We start from the raw sequence: 17680 nt of genomic DNA, 5'->3' as shown, positions 1-17680 counted from the left end.
GAGCACTAAGCAGTTGTTCTAAGATGGCTGTTTATATGCAAACAGGAAACAATTACATCTGGATAAACCAGGTTAGTCTGAGAAATCAGAGAACATGCTCACATGCCTTCTGGTAACCTGGTTAGGGCAAAGCCACATTTGCATGCTGCAGGTCAGTAATCCGTTTTTCTCTTTTAGTTTCTATCATTTTGTCTGTCTGAAACAAGACTGGCCCTGTGTTAAGTGGGTTATAGACGCCTGCTGAATGACTTTATGGTTTATGATCGTTGACTGATGTCAAAGATCGACAGTACAAAGTCTGTTTTCTTTTACAGGGTGGATGTTTTGCTCTAGTTTTAAGATTTTGTGTTGAAGTGCACATGGCCAAGAAGTCTGGTACTTCCAGCAGTAATCCTAACCAAATGTAAAAAGATTTCTTATCAGTGTGACATATAAACACAGAGTCTCTTGTTGATTCTACACCATCACTCCAGGTGTCCTCGTTCTGTTGGCTGGCCCTGTGTCCTAGTTACTGTGAGTGTGCAGTCTAGCCGAATCAGCAGAAAAACATGCCAGGAATCCCACAGCGCAACATGAAATGCATGCAATTTTAAACACACATATAAGCAGACACCACGAGCCTGAAAACACCCTCCGTCTTCCACAGCCTTTGTCTCATTCATAATGTTCAAATTCAGGATGGGGTCGGCGCTGACAGTGCTTACCAGAGCGCTTTTCTCAAGTCTGGTTCGGTTTCCGTACATTGGTAAATCACTCTGTCATGCCAGGCACATACGGGCTGTGGGCTCATTTAGCAGGAGGGACAGTAGGAGCTGGGGCTAACTGGGTTAATAGGCCGTGGAAATGATGAGGAGCTGATGATGAAGAGTCTTATCCCAGTCTTCAGGAACCAGAGGAAGGCGTGAGAAAGGATACAGTACAGGCATCCAAGCAGGTCACTGGCGATGTTGACTCATTACTGGTTGACTTTGTGAACATGTTTTAGCCTGTTCAGCACTGCATTTAACAGAAATAACTTCTCAGGTAGTTCTTTTTTAAAATGATTTTAGCCTTTTGGACAGCATACAGAGCAGACATTAGAGCAGGGAGAGAGTGGGGCCACATGACATTTTCTGGGGCTAATTGGAGACCAGGCACCTGCAGCAGCCTTTGGCATATGTGCTGTCTGCTGAGCCCGGCTGAGCTATAGTGGTGCCTCCGTTTTGATTTATTTATTATTATTTTTCTCTTAAAGATTTAGTTTGAAGCTGTCTCAGGGTCTGACAGTTTGTTGTCATTCATAGCGGCTGTTGCAGTTAAAGACCATTTTCTGGTGTTTAATGAAACCTCTCATTGCTTTGTGTGTGTTTTTTTTTCCAAAGATCAAAATAAAATGCATTAATGCATATTCAAATTTTGTGAATGAATAACCAAATATGAATTTGACAGCACTAATTTTTATAGCCTTATTAGCAGTTATTTTCTTTTTTCCGCTTCACTGCCGTTCAATTACAGTTTTCACACCATACCACACAAGCTGATGGGCTGGTGCACAACAGTTAGATGAGGGCATGCAAATTAATTCCAAGAGGCTGCATCATATCGTAGGCTTCTGTTGGGGTTAGCGACAGTGTTTTATTAATGATTAAAATGAGGGGAAATACTCTTTCAGTGTCTTTCAGCTTGGTTTCTTCCTCTCTTTCCTCTCATTTGTTCACCTGGCCTATTTTTCTGTAATACATTATGTTATTTCATATATAATTGATTGCTTAAACAGTACATTCTGTAGCACAAGCATACATATTAAATTAGTCTCTAACATAAAGGTCAGCGTTGTCATTAAAATGATGGGACTCATTGCATTTCTGTGACCCATATCACCCCACTAAGTTCCTGCCTCTAAGCCTTATTCAGTGGGAAGTGAGTGCTTGTGTTTCTGGGAACCATTATGAACCCATCATTATAAAACTGTCCCCCGGGGCTGTGATATGGTAGACTGACGAGGTGTTTTATCTTTGCTCTCAGTGAAGTGACTCACTCAACACGAGCTGTTGAAGGCGTGACTGAAAAGGCCGTCGAGTATTTCTGAAAGGCTTTTGCATTTTTGTGTTTGCGTGTGTGTCAGCGACATCGTCTTGAGCGCTGAGCTCGGGCTGTCATCCCTGTGGCTGGAGTCACCTCAGCCTGATGGCATGTTGCTGTGTGACTGAAAAGGCTGTTGTCCCTTTTTTTTTTTTTTAAATCCAAGGCTGTCCTGGCTGTGAGTGTGTGAGCGTGGGGAAGGTTTATACAAGAAGTGTTAGAAAATAACTTAAATTATGAATTATCTGATTATCAGTGTGTTCACATGAAATATTCGATGTGTTTGGTCTTAAATTTGATTCAAAATATTATTTAAAACATCTTCATTTAAAAGACTTTACATCAGCGGACATACTGTTGTGTTTAGATATTATTGGGCATTTCTAAGGACCCAGACTTTTCGAGGATCATGCAACAAAGATTTCAGGGAGTAAAAAATTCTCAGTTATATTGGCTAGTATGTTTTTATAAGTACCGTACTGTGCAAAAGGCTTAAACCACACCCCTTTCTTTATATTTTTCGAGGAAAAAGGGAAATGGATGCAACGATTTATTGAAACAGGTGCACACATACGTGAAAATACAGCAACAGAGTTTGTACAGTTTGAAAGTCAATAGTGGTATGACCATTTTTATTCTTAAACACAGCCTAAACTCTTTTAGGCAGGCATATGTCTTTACACATACTGCAGTTATTGACAGCCTGTCCCAGCTGTCATATGGTGAGAGGCAGGGGACACCCTGTACAGGTCGCCAGCCTGTCGCAGGGCCAACGCAGAGAGACAGACAACCGTTCACACTCACGTTCACACCTATGGGCAATTTAGAGTGGCCAATTAACCTAACCCCAGTAAGTGCATGTCTTTGGACTGTGGGAGGAAACCCACGCAGACATGGGGAGAACATGCAAACTCCACACAAAGAGTGGAATCGAACCCAGACCTTCTGATGTTATTGTTACTGTGAGGCAGCAGTGCTAACCACCACCCACCGTGTGCAGAACTGTTGCTCAAGACGGCTTTAACTGGCCACTACAAGCGTGCTTGCTTTGCCTGTTTGACTTGGATTATGAGTCACCTCTCCATGACCATTCAAAGTCATGCGCTTTATCTCCTCCAAATCCACCTCCTGTTTTCAGCCTCTTGACTGCCAGCCATCAGCCTCTCGTGTCACAGCAGCGTTGGCCTCCTGTCAACGTCTGTCCCCGTGCACTCACTCAGATGGGGGGCCACCGTGAGAAGTGGAGGGGGGGCAGCACGGGGTGGAATAACAGTGGACTTTAGAAACTGACTTGCAGTTGAGTGGAGGGTTTGGTGACTCAGTAGCAATATTGGGAAGGACAAGTCTTAAACAATAAATCACAATCAATATAAGTGGCACAGAATGATGTGTAACATTGAGAGAGGTTGGTACAGACAGAAAACACTTGGTGCAGTTGTTTAAAGAAAGAAGTAAAAAAGAAGTAATGTTTACTTCAAACGTCAGAGAGCTTATGCAGTCGTGTGCCTATGGGAATGTCTTTACCTTAGAAAGACATATAAATAATTACACATTGAGAAGAGTGCTTCAGGAAGAGATGATGCTTGGCCAGCTATGTATATTGGCCTGTACTGTCCTAAGTATTTCCTCCAGACTCTTTGCAGTTCCTCTGCATTTCTATACCGTCTCTCCATTTGTCTTCCTCAGGCAGTATTAAGAAGTAAAGCGTGAATGGAAAAAACCAAAGCTGAACTAGTTCACCAAAACGAACTCATTTCAGCATCGATCAATAAATTCTTAATGAAAAATCTCCTCATTCCCACACTCCTCTTCTGCTTCTCTGAGTTTCATTTTCTTTCTCTCTCTCTGCGTTCTGCAGATCTCCGCCTATCTCTGGCTTCCTGGATGACTATGCCTTCATCATTTGTGGCTTGTTGGACCTGTACGAGGCCACGCTCCAAACAGAGTGGCTGCAGTGGGCCGAGGAGCTGCAGCTCAGGCAGGACGTGTTGTTCTGGGATGATCAGGGTGGAGGCTACTTCTGCAGTGATCCCAGTGACAGCACAGTACTGCTGCAGCTGAAAGAGGGTGAGGGATGGATCCATTAGCTGTTTTCTTTTTTTTCACCATAGGAATATTTTTCTAGGTCCTGGGAACATTTTAACACTTGTATCTTACCCTCAAGTTCCTGCTTAAGGAAGATTGTGCTGCAATCTGAAAGTTCAGGGGATTGTGAGTGGTGCTTGCAGAGATGAACATTTTTTTTTCTAGGACAGATAATTTTTTGTACATAAATATAACATTCAAATTTGGCCCCAAGTAAAACAGAGAGTGTGTGTGTGTCAGGCAACCTAGAAGGTGACTGAAAATAGTGTGCGGCATTAGTGGAAACAAGCAGTGAATAAGAAGAATTTAATAATAGCGTAAAGGAATAATTTTGTTTTAATTGTAATTTGTGGGTGTGGGTACTTTGGGTGGAAATGCGGGTACTGATAGATTGATAGATAAGTAGCATGACCAGTGATCTCATGTCATGTCAGTATAGATGTGGAGGCAAACATTATTTATTTATTATGAAATAAAATGAACGACCTAGGTATGAGCAGCTGGCCTCTGTGATGATCAAAAGATAATTTTCTCACCTATTTCTACCATATTGGTTCTGCATTTCAATACTTAACTCTGAAAGGCGTATCACGCCCGTCACCATCATGAGTATGATTGGATTACTGTGTCACAAAGCACATTTTTTGAGCGATACAACTCTGAGTTGTAGAAATCCATAAATCTGTTTATTTCCAAAATATGAAAGCCAACAAAAATATCATATTCAGTCTTTAGCATTTTTTTTTGCAATCAAACAGAATAACTTAGCAAAGTCAGGAGGTTTCATCCATTGGAGGCTCGTGGCCCTCAAATGTGATATCAGATATTCGAGTCTGGAGCTTTGCGGCAGTCGACCGACCAACAGGCTGGAAGTGCTGGAGGCATAAACACACACACCTGCTCTAATATTGGAAGTTCTGATCAGTTGTGAAGAAATAACTGGTGCTGCTGCTCTGGTACATGTGACTAGCAGGTTGACAGCTGCAGCCTTGGATTGACAGACAGGTGAAAGATTAATAGTACTACCGCAGCATGCTGCTGTGGCTCAGACAGATGAATAAAGACTGAGTTTAGGGTCCGACGTGAACAGAGGCGTGAATGGATGCTGAGTTAGTGGATGAGCGTCATCATTAATTGCTCATCTTTTCATGTTTCATCCATCTGTTTCTCACCTTATTGACTGATTTTGGAGCTCTTCTGTAATGTCTCTGTCAGTCTCCCGCTATTGTTACACTTTAACCATTAGAGAAGAGGCAAGAAGGCACAGATGAGTGGACAGACTGATGAGGATAAAAGAGGGGCGTAGAGGAATATTGACCTCCCCTGTTTACCTTCAGTACTGTAAAAGCCTCACTTGTTCAAGCTGAACCTCCAGCTTGAAAGCACTCAAAGACCGATGCTCTGATTCTTCGGCCGCCTTGATCACCAGACCTGTCAGATGTGTCTTCTTTCTCTCAGTCCATCTGCTCCTGACAGGCTGGAACAGGACCCCAGTATGCAGTGGGAATCTGAAATCCACCTTCTGCCTCTGCCTGCTCTCGTTTTGCTTACATCTTCATTCTTTTCCAATTCATTACATTTTCTTTCCTTTTCCCTCGTAGCCTTGTAGGTTTTTTTTTTTTTCCTGGCTCAGTGTGCGTCTTTAGTGACTGATTGCAAATATAAGTACAATTGGTCACAAATAGCTGAGAAAGAGTTTACGTTCCTAACAGTACTCTATTGTCTGTTATTTTTACGTGGGGCCATTTGATAAATAAAATGTATTTTCTATTTGTGTAAGTTAAACTCCACCCTCAGATCTGGCCACGTCCAGCTCCGACAGAGAAACAGGACAGAAATGGCCGCAGTGAAAACTCGAGGCCTCAAAACTAGGGTGTGATGTCACATCACTTTGGCTGTGTCCATTGTTTATGTACAGTGTATGTATAGCAAATAATGCTCCGTACTGTCAGTCTAAAGCTTCCTAACATGTTTATTCAATTTTATTTAAATTTTTTCGTGTTTTATTTACACTTGGTGTGCAGTTTGTAAAAATAAAAACCTCAGGAACTACTTTAATGTTGCACATCTGTAGATAAAGGAGGATTTTTTTTGCAGTGAAACACTGGGATATAAATATAAACGGGCCTGACCTCGTTGTGCACTCCAGCCTTTCTTCAGTTGCCAATCCACTTCTCTCTCTGATGGCTGCTGGCGTGTCAGAGAAACTGACACTTTGTAGACATGCAGACATGTACCTTTGATCTGCCAGACCAGAGCTTCCAATTAAGATCTAGTTGCCGCTTTCTATTTGTTCTTGCTCACAAGCTACTCTGTCTGCAGCTTCCTACTCCCACTTGTACTTTTTTCATAAATCTCTTGTCATCTCTACTTATTTTTTTTCCTTTCTAATACAGTCAGTAGGCTGGTCTTTCCCCTCATCCAAATGGATCTCACATGGTGTCTTTTTCTTTTCCTACATGACAGGATTCATGATTTCTCAGCTGGAACTGCAGAGGTTTTGGTTTGGTATAGGGAAAAAGCTAATACTTATTTTTATTACGAAACGTGAGACAGATCAGAGATGACGGCAGCCTGAGCTTGTGTGTTTGTGTGCTTGTCCCTGCGCGCTGTCACACCTGCATCTGTGTGTGTTTATCGAAGCTGACGTGTGAGAGCTTTCTCATCTGAGAGGATTGACGGTACCATTATGGTGGCAGCCCTGTTTGGGGTTGAAGCCCATTAGTGACGCTACACCCGCTGCAGTGTGGACGCCTGTCCCAGCAGCGCGGCCTGTCACTATAAGACGGATTACCCCACTACGCTGCCACTCTATATCTCCTGGCCCTGCCAGCCTTCCTCGTGCGTATTTGTTTTTGAGGACTAAGGTTAAAAGTATGCACAGTATCGCTTTTTTTTATTAGAAAACCAGTTGTGTTTGTGAAAACAGTTTTTGTCTCTTGGGGTCACAGTGCACTTTCAGATGTATTCCTGTTTAAAGACAAAAATATAGGATACATTAACTTGAGGCCACTTGAGCTGAAAAACATCAGTTTTTATAGACTTTCAAAAACTGATAAAAGTGTAAGTGGTGTTTTTGTGCAGTATGTGTTTCTGGGCTGTGCTGACATCGCCTTGTGACTTTCAGAAGACTGTGTGTGTGTGTGTGTGTGTGTGTGTGTGTGTGTGTGTGTGTGTGTGTGTGTGTGTGTGTGTAGTACTCTCACAGCTTCATGTGCCCTCCTTCCATGGGGATCCTTAAGAGGGGAGATGTGAAATGTTGAAAGCAAACAGACTCTCTCGTTAACCTCTGTGTGTGTGTGTGTGTGTGTGTGTGTGTGTGTGTGTGTGTGTGTGGTGTGTGTGTGTGTGTGTGTGTGTGCATGCTGAAACTTTCTTGCCATGGGGCTCAGGGTGCCCAGAAACATGCAAATCAAAGTATTTCTGCATTTCAGTCACGCATGCATGATTGGTAATTCATGCTCATTATAGAACATATTGAGTATGCAGTGTACAGTGCAGCTGTGTGGTAATGGATGCAGGGGGTCAGTTTGCTGTTTTCAGTTTTTGTTCAAAAGGTGCAGTTTAGAGCAACTTGTGCTGGACACCTGATAAAAAGTCTTTCTTTAGTGGACTCACACATTCAAAAACACAAACCTCAGGCTTGAGAAGCATTCAATTTCACAACTGGTCCTTCTGGGTATGTAACGTGGCTGCTCTACCTTGATAATGCATTGCAAAAAAAAAACAACAGCAAAAAGATCAATAACAAACTAAGCAAACAATGGACAGATACAGTAACATGCAATCAAATCCCTTAGATCAGTGCAACTTATTGTTTTGGTTGCTGTTTTAAAAACTAGCTCAGCTAACTGCATAGCACAGTACCTGCACAGCAACTTGTTGCAGACAAAACTGAGTGAGTAGCTGAATGTTCTGTTTACCATCACGTCCCCCAATCCCCATTAGCTGTCTTATCGCTCAGTCACACTAAAAATAGGATGGCAACATCCCTGCGGCTAGGCAAAGTTGGTGGTTACCCGGTGGTTGCATGAAGTTATTTGCTCTTGGAGACTGATTGCAAGTAGTTGGGGTGCACAGGTTGCCTGATGGGAGGCAACTTGTCTCCAAACAGTTGCAGTCAGATTGCAACACTTTGCAATGATTCTGAATCAGTCTGCACCACCGAGCTGAGCGCATATGTGACTGACTCCATGGAAGAGGGCGCTCAGCTCAGCTGGTATTCTGGTTCTATTCCTACGTAAAAGCCAGGTTGCCAGTGCCTGCGTCATTTTGCAGTTAAATCTCCGTCCTGCCGCAACTGCGTCAGTATTTTGGGAGGAATTTCTGCTTAAAAACGATGAGATTGTGACTGGACTCTAAATGTACAACTTAATGTGAATCTGTGTATGGCAGCAAATTTGCATCAGACAGATTTATATGTGATGATTTATCACAGTGTATCGCCATATTATCGCAGAGTGCATGTAATTGCCAGCTTGACCCCATTCAGTCCCACACTGATAGTAGACTGACCCCATCGTATTGCTGTTTTATCACCATCTTGATGCACCAAAGTCACTTTGAAGGTGGCAGCTGACTGAGAGTCGCTGCATACATGGAGCAGCCATTTCAAAGGCAATGAGATTGCACATTCAATGCACAATTGTGCAACAATTTTGGTAATGCCACAATCTCCAACCACTCTTTTAGTGTAATTGTAGGATTATACTGTGTTTCATATAAATAAGCTAACACTTATTCTATTTGCTTGGCCCAAAGTATATTGGTGGTCTTAGACTATAACTGTTGACCATTTGAAAATCTCTCTTTGTGTCTCAGATCAGGATGGAGCTGAGCCCAGTGCTAACTCAGTCTCAGCATCCAATCTCCTGCGTTTGTCCCAGTATACTGGAAGACAGGAGTGGCTCCAGAAGTCCCAGCAGCTACTGACGGCATTCTCTGACCGATTGAATACTGTTCCTATAGCCCTGCCTGAAATGGTCCGAGCTCTTATGGCCCACCACTACACACTTAAGCAGGTTAGTTTGAAACTAACGCACACATTCATTAATATGAACAAGTTTAGGCACCAGAAGGATTTACTTTGTCCTTCGAGTTCACAGCTCATTGAAGTCTCTTGAGTGTTCTAATTAATATGCATCTAATTATATAGGAATCAAGGCTACTGGCAGGTCGCACTGACCATGACAACTCAATAGTACTTGCTATAGTAGTACTGGTATTGGTAGTCAGAATCATCTATATATAGTAATATGCATTTTAAGTGAAGCCTTTTTCGTGGTGTAAACCGAGGGATCTAAAGGAAACCACTTTGAACCAGTTGTCCTTTCTTTGGTGAGCCCTAAATTCGGGTTGACTTGCTGAGCAGGTGTTTACCAGGCTGCCAGCCGAAACCCATTTTCACATCCACCCACTGAAAGCTAGTGTTTCTCTGCTTGCATGACGTATTGTGCAAACACAATTTGTCATGCAATTTGCATATAGTGGTAAACAAAAGCTGAAGGAAACAATGCAGGCGTAGCAGAAACAAACGCTGAGCAAGAAGCTGGTGAAACACTCATTGTGCCGACTCTCTTCTGTTATCAGTGACCGTGCAGTAAAGTGAAAATGAACCGGTATAAAACTATCCTACTACATCACTCCACAGTGCTGCAGATGAAGGTTTTCATTATTAGGGATGTTTTTTGGTTATTAGTCATTCCCTTAGTAGGTCAAATGGTGACAGATTCCACAACTTAACCCAGAGGCCAGAGTCGTGTCATTTTAAATTTTTTGGTATTAGCAAATTTTGTAAAACGTGAAAGACGGATCTATAAATTCCTCCCAGTAGCAAACGTGCAGCCTTACTGTGCTGTTCATGTTGTGGAGCACATATTCCCAAACTGCAGACTGTCACAGCCCAGTTTGAAATGTGACACACAAAACTTTAAGTCACAACTCTGATCATCTGATCAACATTGAAGTATTTCACTACTTCCTTTGTTTTGATCTTCTGATGTTTACCTGTTGAACTTGATTTTTTCCATCAGCAGTTTTACTTTCCAAATTATGTTTCCCAATAACTACGAAGTATTAGTTAAGTTCAGGATGATCGTCAGTAAGTCATTCTTAAACCTCTTAAGCTCTCAAAAGTTATTTAGGACTCCAAACCAAAATTTTAATACACAAATTTATATGATTGTAGAATCAGTCCCAAATGAGTTTAAACTGTAAGTACATCTCATTTTATTATAAGTTTATCCAACAGGATTACGTTGTATAAAAGTTTAAAAGTTGTGACTTTTAAAATGATACATATTTGTGTCCATTTAAAATGTTTACATTTTGTAAGAATCAAATATATTTTTATGTATTTATTGTAAATTCGATCTTGCAGCCCATGTGGAATACCTTTATGACGAAACAGAGGGCTCTGGCCCACATTTACAGAATCACTGTCGACCATGTTTTATAGGAAAAAAAAAAATGACAAAAGTTAAGAAACTCGAGTTACCCCATGAAAAAATGAGCCCTGCAATTAAGAAAATTCACCAAAGTTTGACAGAAGTTCTCAGGTTGACACAGAAATGGAGCAGTGGGCTTCTAAAGCCAGAAAGTTTTTTCTCTGAAATTAAAATATTTTTCATTTAATGATAGACTGAGACTCAGTAGTTATATTAAGTCCATTTTATTTGTGTAGCACTTGACATTCAAACACATTCTATAAACTGCTATAAACACACTACATAATAAAAATCACTACATACTCTGTGCAGGTCAGTCAAATCCTTCCACATCAAACTGGCTCATCCATGTCTTTATGGAGCTGCTTTGTGCACTGGTGTGCAGTCATGTTGGAACAGGAAGGGGCCATCCCCAAACTGTTCCACAAGTTGGGAGCATCAAATTGTCCCAAATGTCTTGGTATGCTGAAGCATTAAGAGTTCCTTTCACTGGAGCTAAGGGTCAGAGCCCAACTCCTGAAAAACACCCCCACACCATAACCCCCCCTCCACTGAACTTTACACTTGGCACAGTGCAGACAGGTACCGTTCTCCTGGCATCTGTCAAACCTAGACTCATCCATTGGTGATGTAAATGGACTAGTTCTTATATAACGCTTTCTACTCTGAGCACTCAAAGTACTTACACAACACGTTTGCATTTGCTTGTATGAATTCATACCCATTCATACAAGCACTTCCATGTGTAGCTAAGTGCTTACTGTCCAACATTCGTACTCCATTCACACACATTCGTACTCCAACGCTTGTGTCGGAGAGCAACTTGAGGTTCAGTATCTTGCCCAAGGATACTTTGGCATGCAGCCTGGAGCAGTCAAGAATCGAACCGCCAACCTTCCAATTCTCCTGAGCCACAGCCACCCCAATGTAAGGTTTGGATGCAGCTGCTCTGCCATGGAAACCCACTCTATGAAGCGCTCTATTCACTGTTCCTGAGCTGATCTGAAGGCCATGTAAAGTTTGGAGGTCTGTAGTGATTGACTCTGCAGAAAGTTGGTGACCTCTGTGCACTATGCACCTCAGCATCCACTGACCCCACTCTGTGATTTTACGTGGCCTACCACTTTCTGGCTGAGTTGCTGTCGTTCCCAGTTGCTTCCACTTTGTTATAATCCCACTAACTGTGGAATATTTAGTAGAGAGGAAATTTCACGACTGGACTTGTTGCACAGGTATCATCCTATCACGGTACCACGCTGGAATTCACTGAGCTCCTGAGAGCGACCCATTCTTTCACTAATGTTAGTAGAAGCAGTCTGCATGCCTAGGTGCTGGTTTATACACCTGTGGCTGTGGAAGAGACTGAAACACCTGAATTCAATGATTTGGATGGATGACTGGATACTTTTGAAAAAAGTGAAAAATTCTGTTTGAATTTTGATGGTTATGCCTTATAGCTCATGACAATCAGAAAGGTTTTCATTTTGAGTTCGACTAAATTACTATTCAAACAGTATAAGTACTGTGTGTCTCTCAGTCTAGTTCAGTACACACAGCCACAATCATGGGGAAGCCTGCTGACTCAGCGATCGTTGACACTCGCCACAAGGAGGGTAAGCCGCAGAAGGTCATTGCTGAAAGACTGGCTGTTCACAGAGTGCTGTGTCAAAGCATATTGGAAGGAAAAACATATTAAGTTGACTGGAAGGGAAATGTGTGGTAGGAAAAGGTGCACAAGCAACAGGGATGACCGCAGCCTTGAGAGGATTGTTACTAGAAGTCGAGTCCAGCACTTGGGAGAGCTTTATAAGAAGTGGACTGAGGTTGGTGTCAGTTCATCAAGAGACACCACACCACAGATGTCTTCAGGAAAAGAGCTCCAACTTTCAGATTCTAACATCCAACCACCTCAGTGATGACTGACCTAATTACTTTCTGTTCCAATATATCACATATTATACAAGTAAAACATCTGACAGTGGTGCTATACAAGCCAAAAAGTCTCTTGTAAATATCCTAGGAACCACAAGCAAGCCAACAGTCTGAGAGTGAAGTGCTCTATTGGGGTGATGAGGTCTTTGAGATAAGATGGGGCCTGATTATTCAAGACCTTGTATGTGAGGAGAAGGATTTTAAATTCTATTCTAGATTTAACAGGGAGCCAATGAAGAGAAGCCAATATGGGAGAAATCTGCTCTCTCTTTCTAGTCCCTGTCAGTACTCTAGCTGCAGCATTTTGGATCAGCTGAAGGCTTTTCAGGGAGCTTTTAGGACAGCCTGATAATAATTGGTGTGTGGCTTCATGGACAGATAAAATGTATGCTGTGCCTTCTAATAATACTGCCTAAAAAAAAGTGTGTATAATGTAAATATAGTTGGTCCTAGCACAGAATCCTGTGGAACTCCATAATTAACCTTAGTGTGTGAGGAAGACTCCCCATTTACATGAACAAATTGGAATGTATTAGATATGATTCAAACCACCTTGAATACTTACTGTACAGGTCTGGATTTTTAAAGCAGTTACTGGACTTCAGTCACGCCTGAAGTTACATATAATGAATATACAGTATGTAAACTTTACCTTTCTGAAATAAATAATTAAACAAAATTAACGTTTTCACAGTATTATAATTTTTTTGGATGCACTGATATACCTTGACTCCAATAATAGTCATGAGCTAGAAGAAACAGCATCCTTAATAGACTGTGTGGACAAAAGTGGCTACATGTGTAATGTACTGACACATGAAAGTGGAGTTAGTGCTATGTTTCTTCTTCAGCCTTATTTCATGTATCGTAGGTCATCTGAGGACAGCAGCTCTCAGAGCTCCATGCACAACAAATCCCTGGACACACAGACTCTTAATCATTTTCCCCCTGTTTTAACAGGGCTCTTGCATTTAAGGGATTAGTTCAGCTGTTCAGTTATGTAACCAGTTTGAAATATTAACACCCTCAGTTTAGCCTGAAACCACCAAAACCAGCAGGCACAGCAGGAGTTACGCTGAAGTTTGTGTAACAGTCAAAGAAAAGTTTGAGTTTGAAAGCACGCGCTGTGTAAACAGAGAAGGGGATAACAGGAGGCCTAAAACAGGATTACTTAGGTTTTTATCTGTCATACATGACTTATGGAGGATGTGTCAGGGTGAGGGTAACAAGCTGAGAAGTAAAGCAGGGCAAGGCAATCCCAGAGAAAACACCTGCCTCCCTTATTACTGCTACAAATACAGAACTGACCTATTCTTCCTCACCATCTCCTCCTCCCATGTGTCGCCTTTCCCCCTTTTTCTTTGATCTTATACTTCTTTCCTCGTTTTCCTCATCCTTTCACACACATTTTCTTTTTTTTTCTCATCCTCCGTCCTCTTTATTTTTTTTAGATCGTGATCTGTGGCCAAAGGGATGCTCCAGATACCACAAGTCTTCTGTCAGCCGTCAACTCCCTCTTCCTTCCGTATAAGGTATGTTTTCAACATCGCGTTTGAGCAAAAGTGACGCAGCATCCTGACAAACATTTTGAGACAAACGTATCACCGTTCCCTAAAGTAATCTGAAGAGTAAAGATCAGCTTGCAGCAGCATAGACGCATGCTGATTTACTCCAGCATGAGTACCTTTAAAGAGGCAGCAGATTTTCACTAACTTTATAAACATGCACACACACACACACACAACACACACACACACACCACACACACACACACACACATTGAACACACCGTTCCAAGGATACAGAGTGAGCCCGACCTACAACAGTGCCTGCGGTGTTGGCTGATTTAAGTGTGGGTTTTTTTTAAAGGTCAGCCTGAGCTCCTCAGTGTAATAACTTCCCAGCTATCTCTTTGGAGGCAGTAGTTGACCTTAAAGCCCTTTGCTGACATTGAAATACCTACTGTAGTAGGTCTAAATCTCTTAACTCTGCATTTGGTGAAGGTCTTATTTGTCTTCCTGCTAGCCTTGATGGAGCCTCGTGGTTAAGAACTGGACAGCTGTCAGTCTGAGTCAGACTTAAATTCAGTACGGCTGGCCAACATTTTCTGTTCAACATTTTTCAGGGCTTTTAGCCTGAAAATATTTCCCTGCATTTCACACTAAATGCATCAATGTCAAAAGTAGCTGGACCAGTGCGGGGGCTGCTTTAACCTGCATTCGGATGCAGGTTACGCTGGTTATAATGCAGGCTATCCTGCATTATAACCAGCTTATTCAGGTGCACACTGAGGCATTCCCAGGCCTGCTGAGAGATATAATCTCTCCAGCGTGTCCTGGGTCTGCCGGGGCTTCCTCCCAGTAGGATATCCCCAAGACTGGCTCCTTTCAATGTGGAGGAGTTGTGGCTCTACTCAAAGTCACTTTTTGAATGACTGAGCTCTTCAGCCTATCACTAAGGGAGAGGCCAGCCACCCTTCGGAGAAAGCACATTTCCGCCACTTGTATCCGCCTTCTCGTTCTTTCGGTCACTACCCAAAGCTTGTGACCATAGATGAGGGTGGGGATGTAGACTGATCAGTAAATGGACAGCTTCACTTTTACGCTAAGCTCCCTTCACCACGACGTCTGCATCGCTGCAGCCGCAGCCCCAATCCGTCTGTCAATCTCCGGCTCCCTTCTCCCCTCATTTGTGAGCAAGAGCCTGAGATCACGCCTCCACTTGGGGCAGCAACTCATCCTTGACCCGTAATGGGCACTCCACCCTTTTCCGGCTAAGGACCATGGCATCAGGCTTGGAGGTGCTAATTCTAATTCCTGCCGCTTCACACCTGCAAACTGCTCCAGTGCGAGCGGGAGATCACCACCTGATAAAGCCAACAGGACCACACCATTTGTGAGAAGCAAATGATGTGGTCCTGACATACGTGGTGTCATAGTAGTTTCTGTTATTCTGTCATGAAATTGGTGCACTTTTGCTACTGACATTGAGATATCCCATTATAGAGATGCTCAAAGTTGGTCACACAAAAAACATTTATTTACGTTGTAACACTTTCTCAGACCTGGAAATTTCATGATTATTGGCTGTACTTATGATGGGAGGTCAAAAATACTAGAAAAAAACGAGTCAACTTAAAAAGCACCATATTTCTACCCACCCCCATGGTACTCTGAGGGTCTGTAGCTTAAAGTCTTGACAGTATGGATGAAAAATCTTGCGTGGCTTTGACATTGAGGTGGTCAGGTAAGAGGCAGTCGCTGTCTTTTGTGGATGTTAAGGTCCATAGTGTGTTGAGAGTAAGGGTCCTTGGTGTTATATCTTTCTGCTGCTTTTATCGCTGTGTTTGTAAAATGAATCTTTACAAGCTTGCTGAGTAAGTGAAGTTCTCAATAAAGAAAGTGCTTCTACACAGATTCACCACTGACTGCACGAGACTGCTCTTTGAATTCACTTTATCTGACCAGTTTGCAGCCAGAATTAGAGTACTAAATTAAGGCAGTGATTGTCCACTCCATCTCTCTCCCTCCCTCCCTCCCTCTTTTTGCACACACACTCCACACTTCTCTACTGAAATATAGATGAGTTGTGCAGTATCAGGCAGTGGCTGCAGTAACATCAAGCCATTCCAGGTCCCTGCAGAGAGACGCAGATCAAGACTGACCTGGATGGAGCCATTATCAGGATTGGATCTATTATGAAGGCTGATGTACACCATGTACTGTCACATCTAGCCAGGATGAGTCACATGTTCGGGGTAATCACACTGATTTCTCTGATGAGGGACTGCCATAGTCTTGAAAAATGATATAAAACATACTTTTGGAATCATCACATAAAAACTGATCAATAATAAAGAGAGGTTCATTTTCTAAATAGGTTCACTGATTGCAAGATATGAAGGAATTTAAATGAGAAAGTTATTCATTAAAAGTGTATTTGATTTTGTGCTGTATGTGTAACTATGTGTCATTTCAGTGCTGTCATTTCCTCTTATGCATTTCTGGCTTAGTTTCTGCCTCCATTTTTCAAATCAGCTGGAAGAAAATGGATGAACTCGGAAGAGAGAAACTCCAGCGCCAGCTAGTCTTCTGGCAGTAAAATTGCTGTGTGCAGGCACACTGCCACTAAGTATAAATGCTGGCAGCACTGTTGACTATGAAGGGTACATTGTAGGTTCATATTGTAAGCATAAATGCATGAGACTGTGTCAACAAAGACTTTCAAAGATAGCATGTAGTTAAGGATGAGAAGGTCAGATTATATGACCACATGTATGTATATATATATATATATATATATATATATATCATAAACACACACGCACACTCCAAAACCTTCCATAGAAATGCATTTAAATTTCCTAAAAGTTCATAAAACCTAAATTGTCACTGCACTGCAAATAGAAAAACAGTCCATCTTTTTATTTTTCGCAAACCGGCAGTTTTACACCATCCTCAAGGCAATTCGAGGCACATAAATACAGAGTAATACGTCTGGTACCAACTAGTGACAATACTAGCGATTAGTTGTCTGGTCAACTAGTCACAGACAGCCCTACTGCAAACAAACAACCAGGCTTTCATATTACAAAATTCTGTTGTGTTACATCAGAGAGGGAAAAGATCGAGAACTTGCCGCAGAATCATCAAATTTTTACCTTTTTTTTTTTTTAGCATCATGTAACTGAGTAGCAGCTGGCTGTACATGAATGGCTCTGTTTCAAAAGAACTGACAAAAATTAAGTCAGATAATTTTACGGCCCAAATATAATCAACTGTCTCCCAAAACTTAAGGTTGTGTACATAACCACGGTTCTCTGAGTAACACAAGTGAGTGTCTCACTATGGGAGTGTCTCACTATGGGAGCGCCTCCTGCGTGACCTCATCAGAAGCCCTTAAAGGCTGGTTCAGCGACACCCATGTCAGGGAGGGGATAGGGCCTCCATATCACTTGTGACTGAAACACACACACAGTCCAGGCATAAACTGGTTTTCGTGTGCCCATGCACACCTAGACACATCTGTGTTACACATCTGTGCGTGTATTTGTAGGTACAACATCAAACTATCAATTTGCAGATTTAATTTATTATGAATCTCAGAATAATGTTAAAATTAATTAAATGCATCAGTGGGGAATGAGATAAAAATTG

General features: G+C 42.1%; 1 protein-coding gene across 1 annotated transcript in view; it reads left to right on the top strand.

Moving 5' to 3' along the window:
* spata20 (spermatogenesis associated 20) overlaps positions 1–17680 on the top strand; it is a 55333-nt gene that overhangs the window by 12687 nt on the left and 24966 nt on the right. The window contains 3 exon segments of the mRNA XM_030755122.1: positions 3920–4128; positions 8968–9167; positions 13976–14056. Coding sequence (XP_030610982.1) covers positions 3920–4128; positions 8968–9167; positions 13976–14056 — 490 coding nt within the window.

Source organism: Archocentrus centrarchus, chromosome 19 (assembly GCF_007364275.1).
Source record: "Archocentrus centrarchus isolate MPI-CPG fArcCen1 chromosome 19, fArcCen1, whole genome shotgun sequence".
Lineage (NCBI taxonomy): Eukaryota > Metazoa > Chordata > Actinopteri > Cichliformes > Cichlidae > Archocentrus > Archocentrus centrarchus.
Note: the sequence above shows the minus strand (reverse complement) of the source record. Positions and strands in the feature narration are given on the sequence as shown.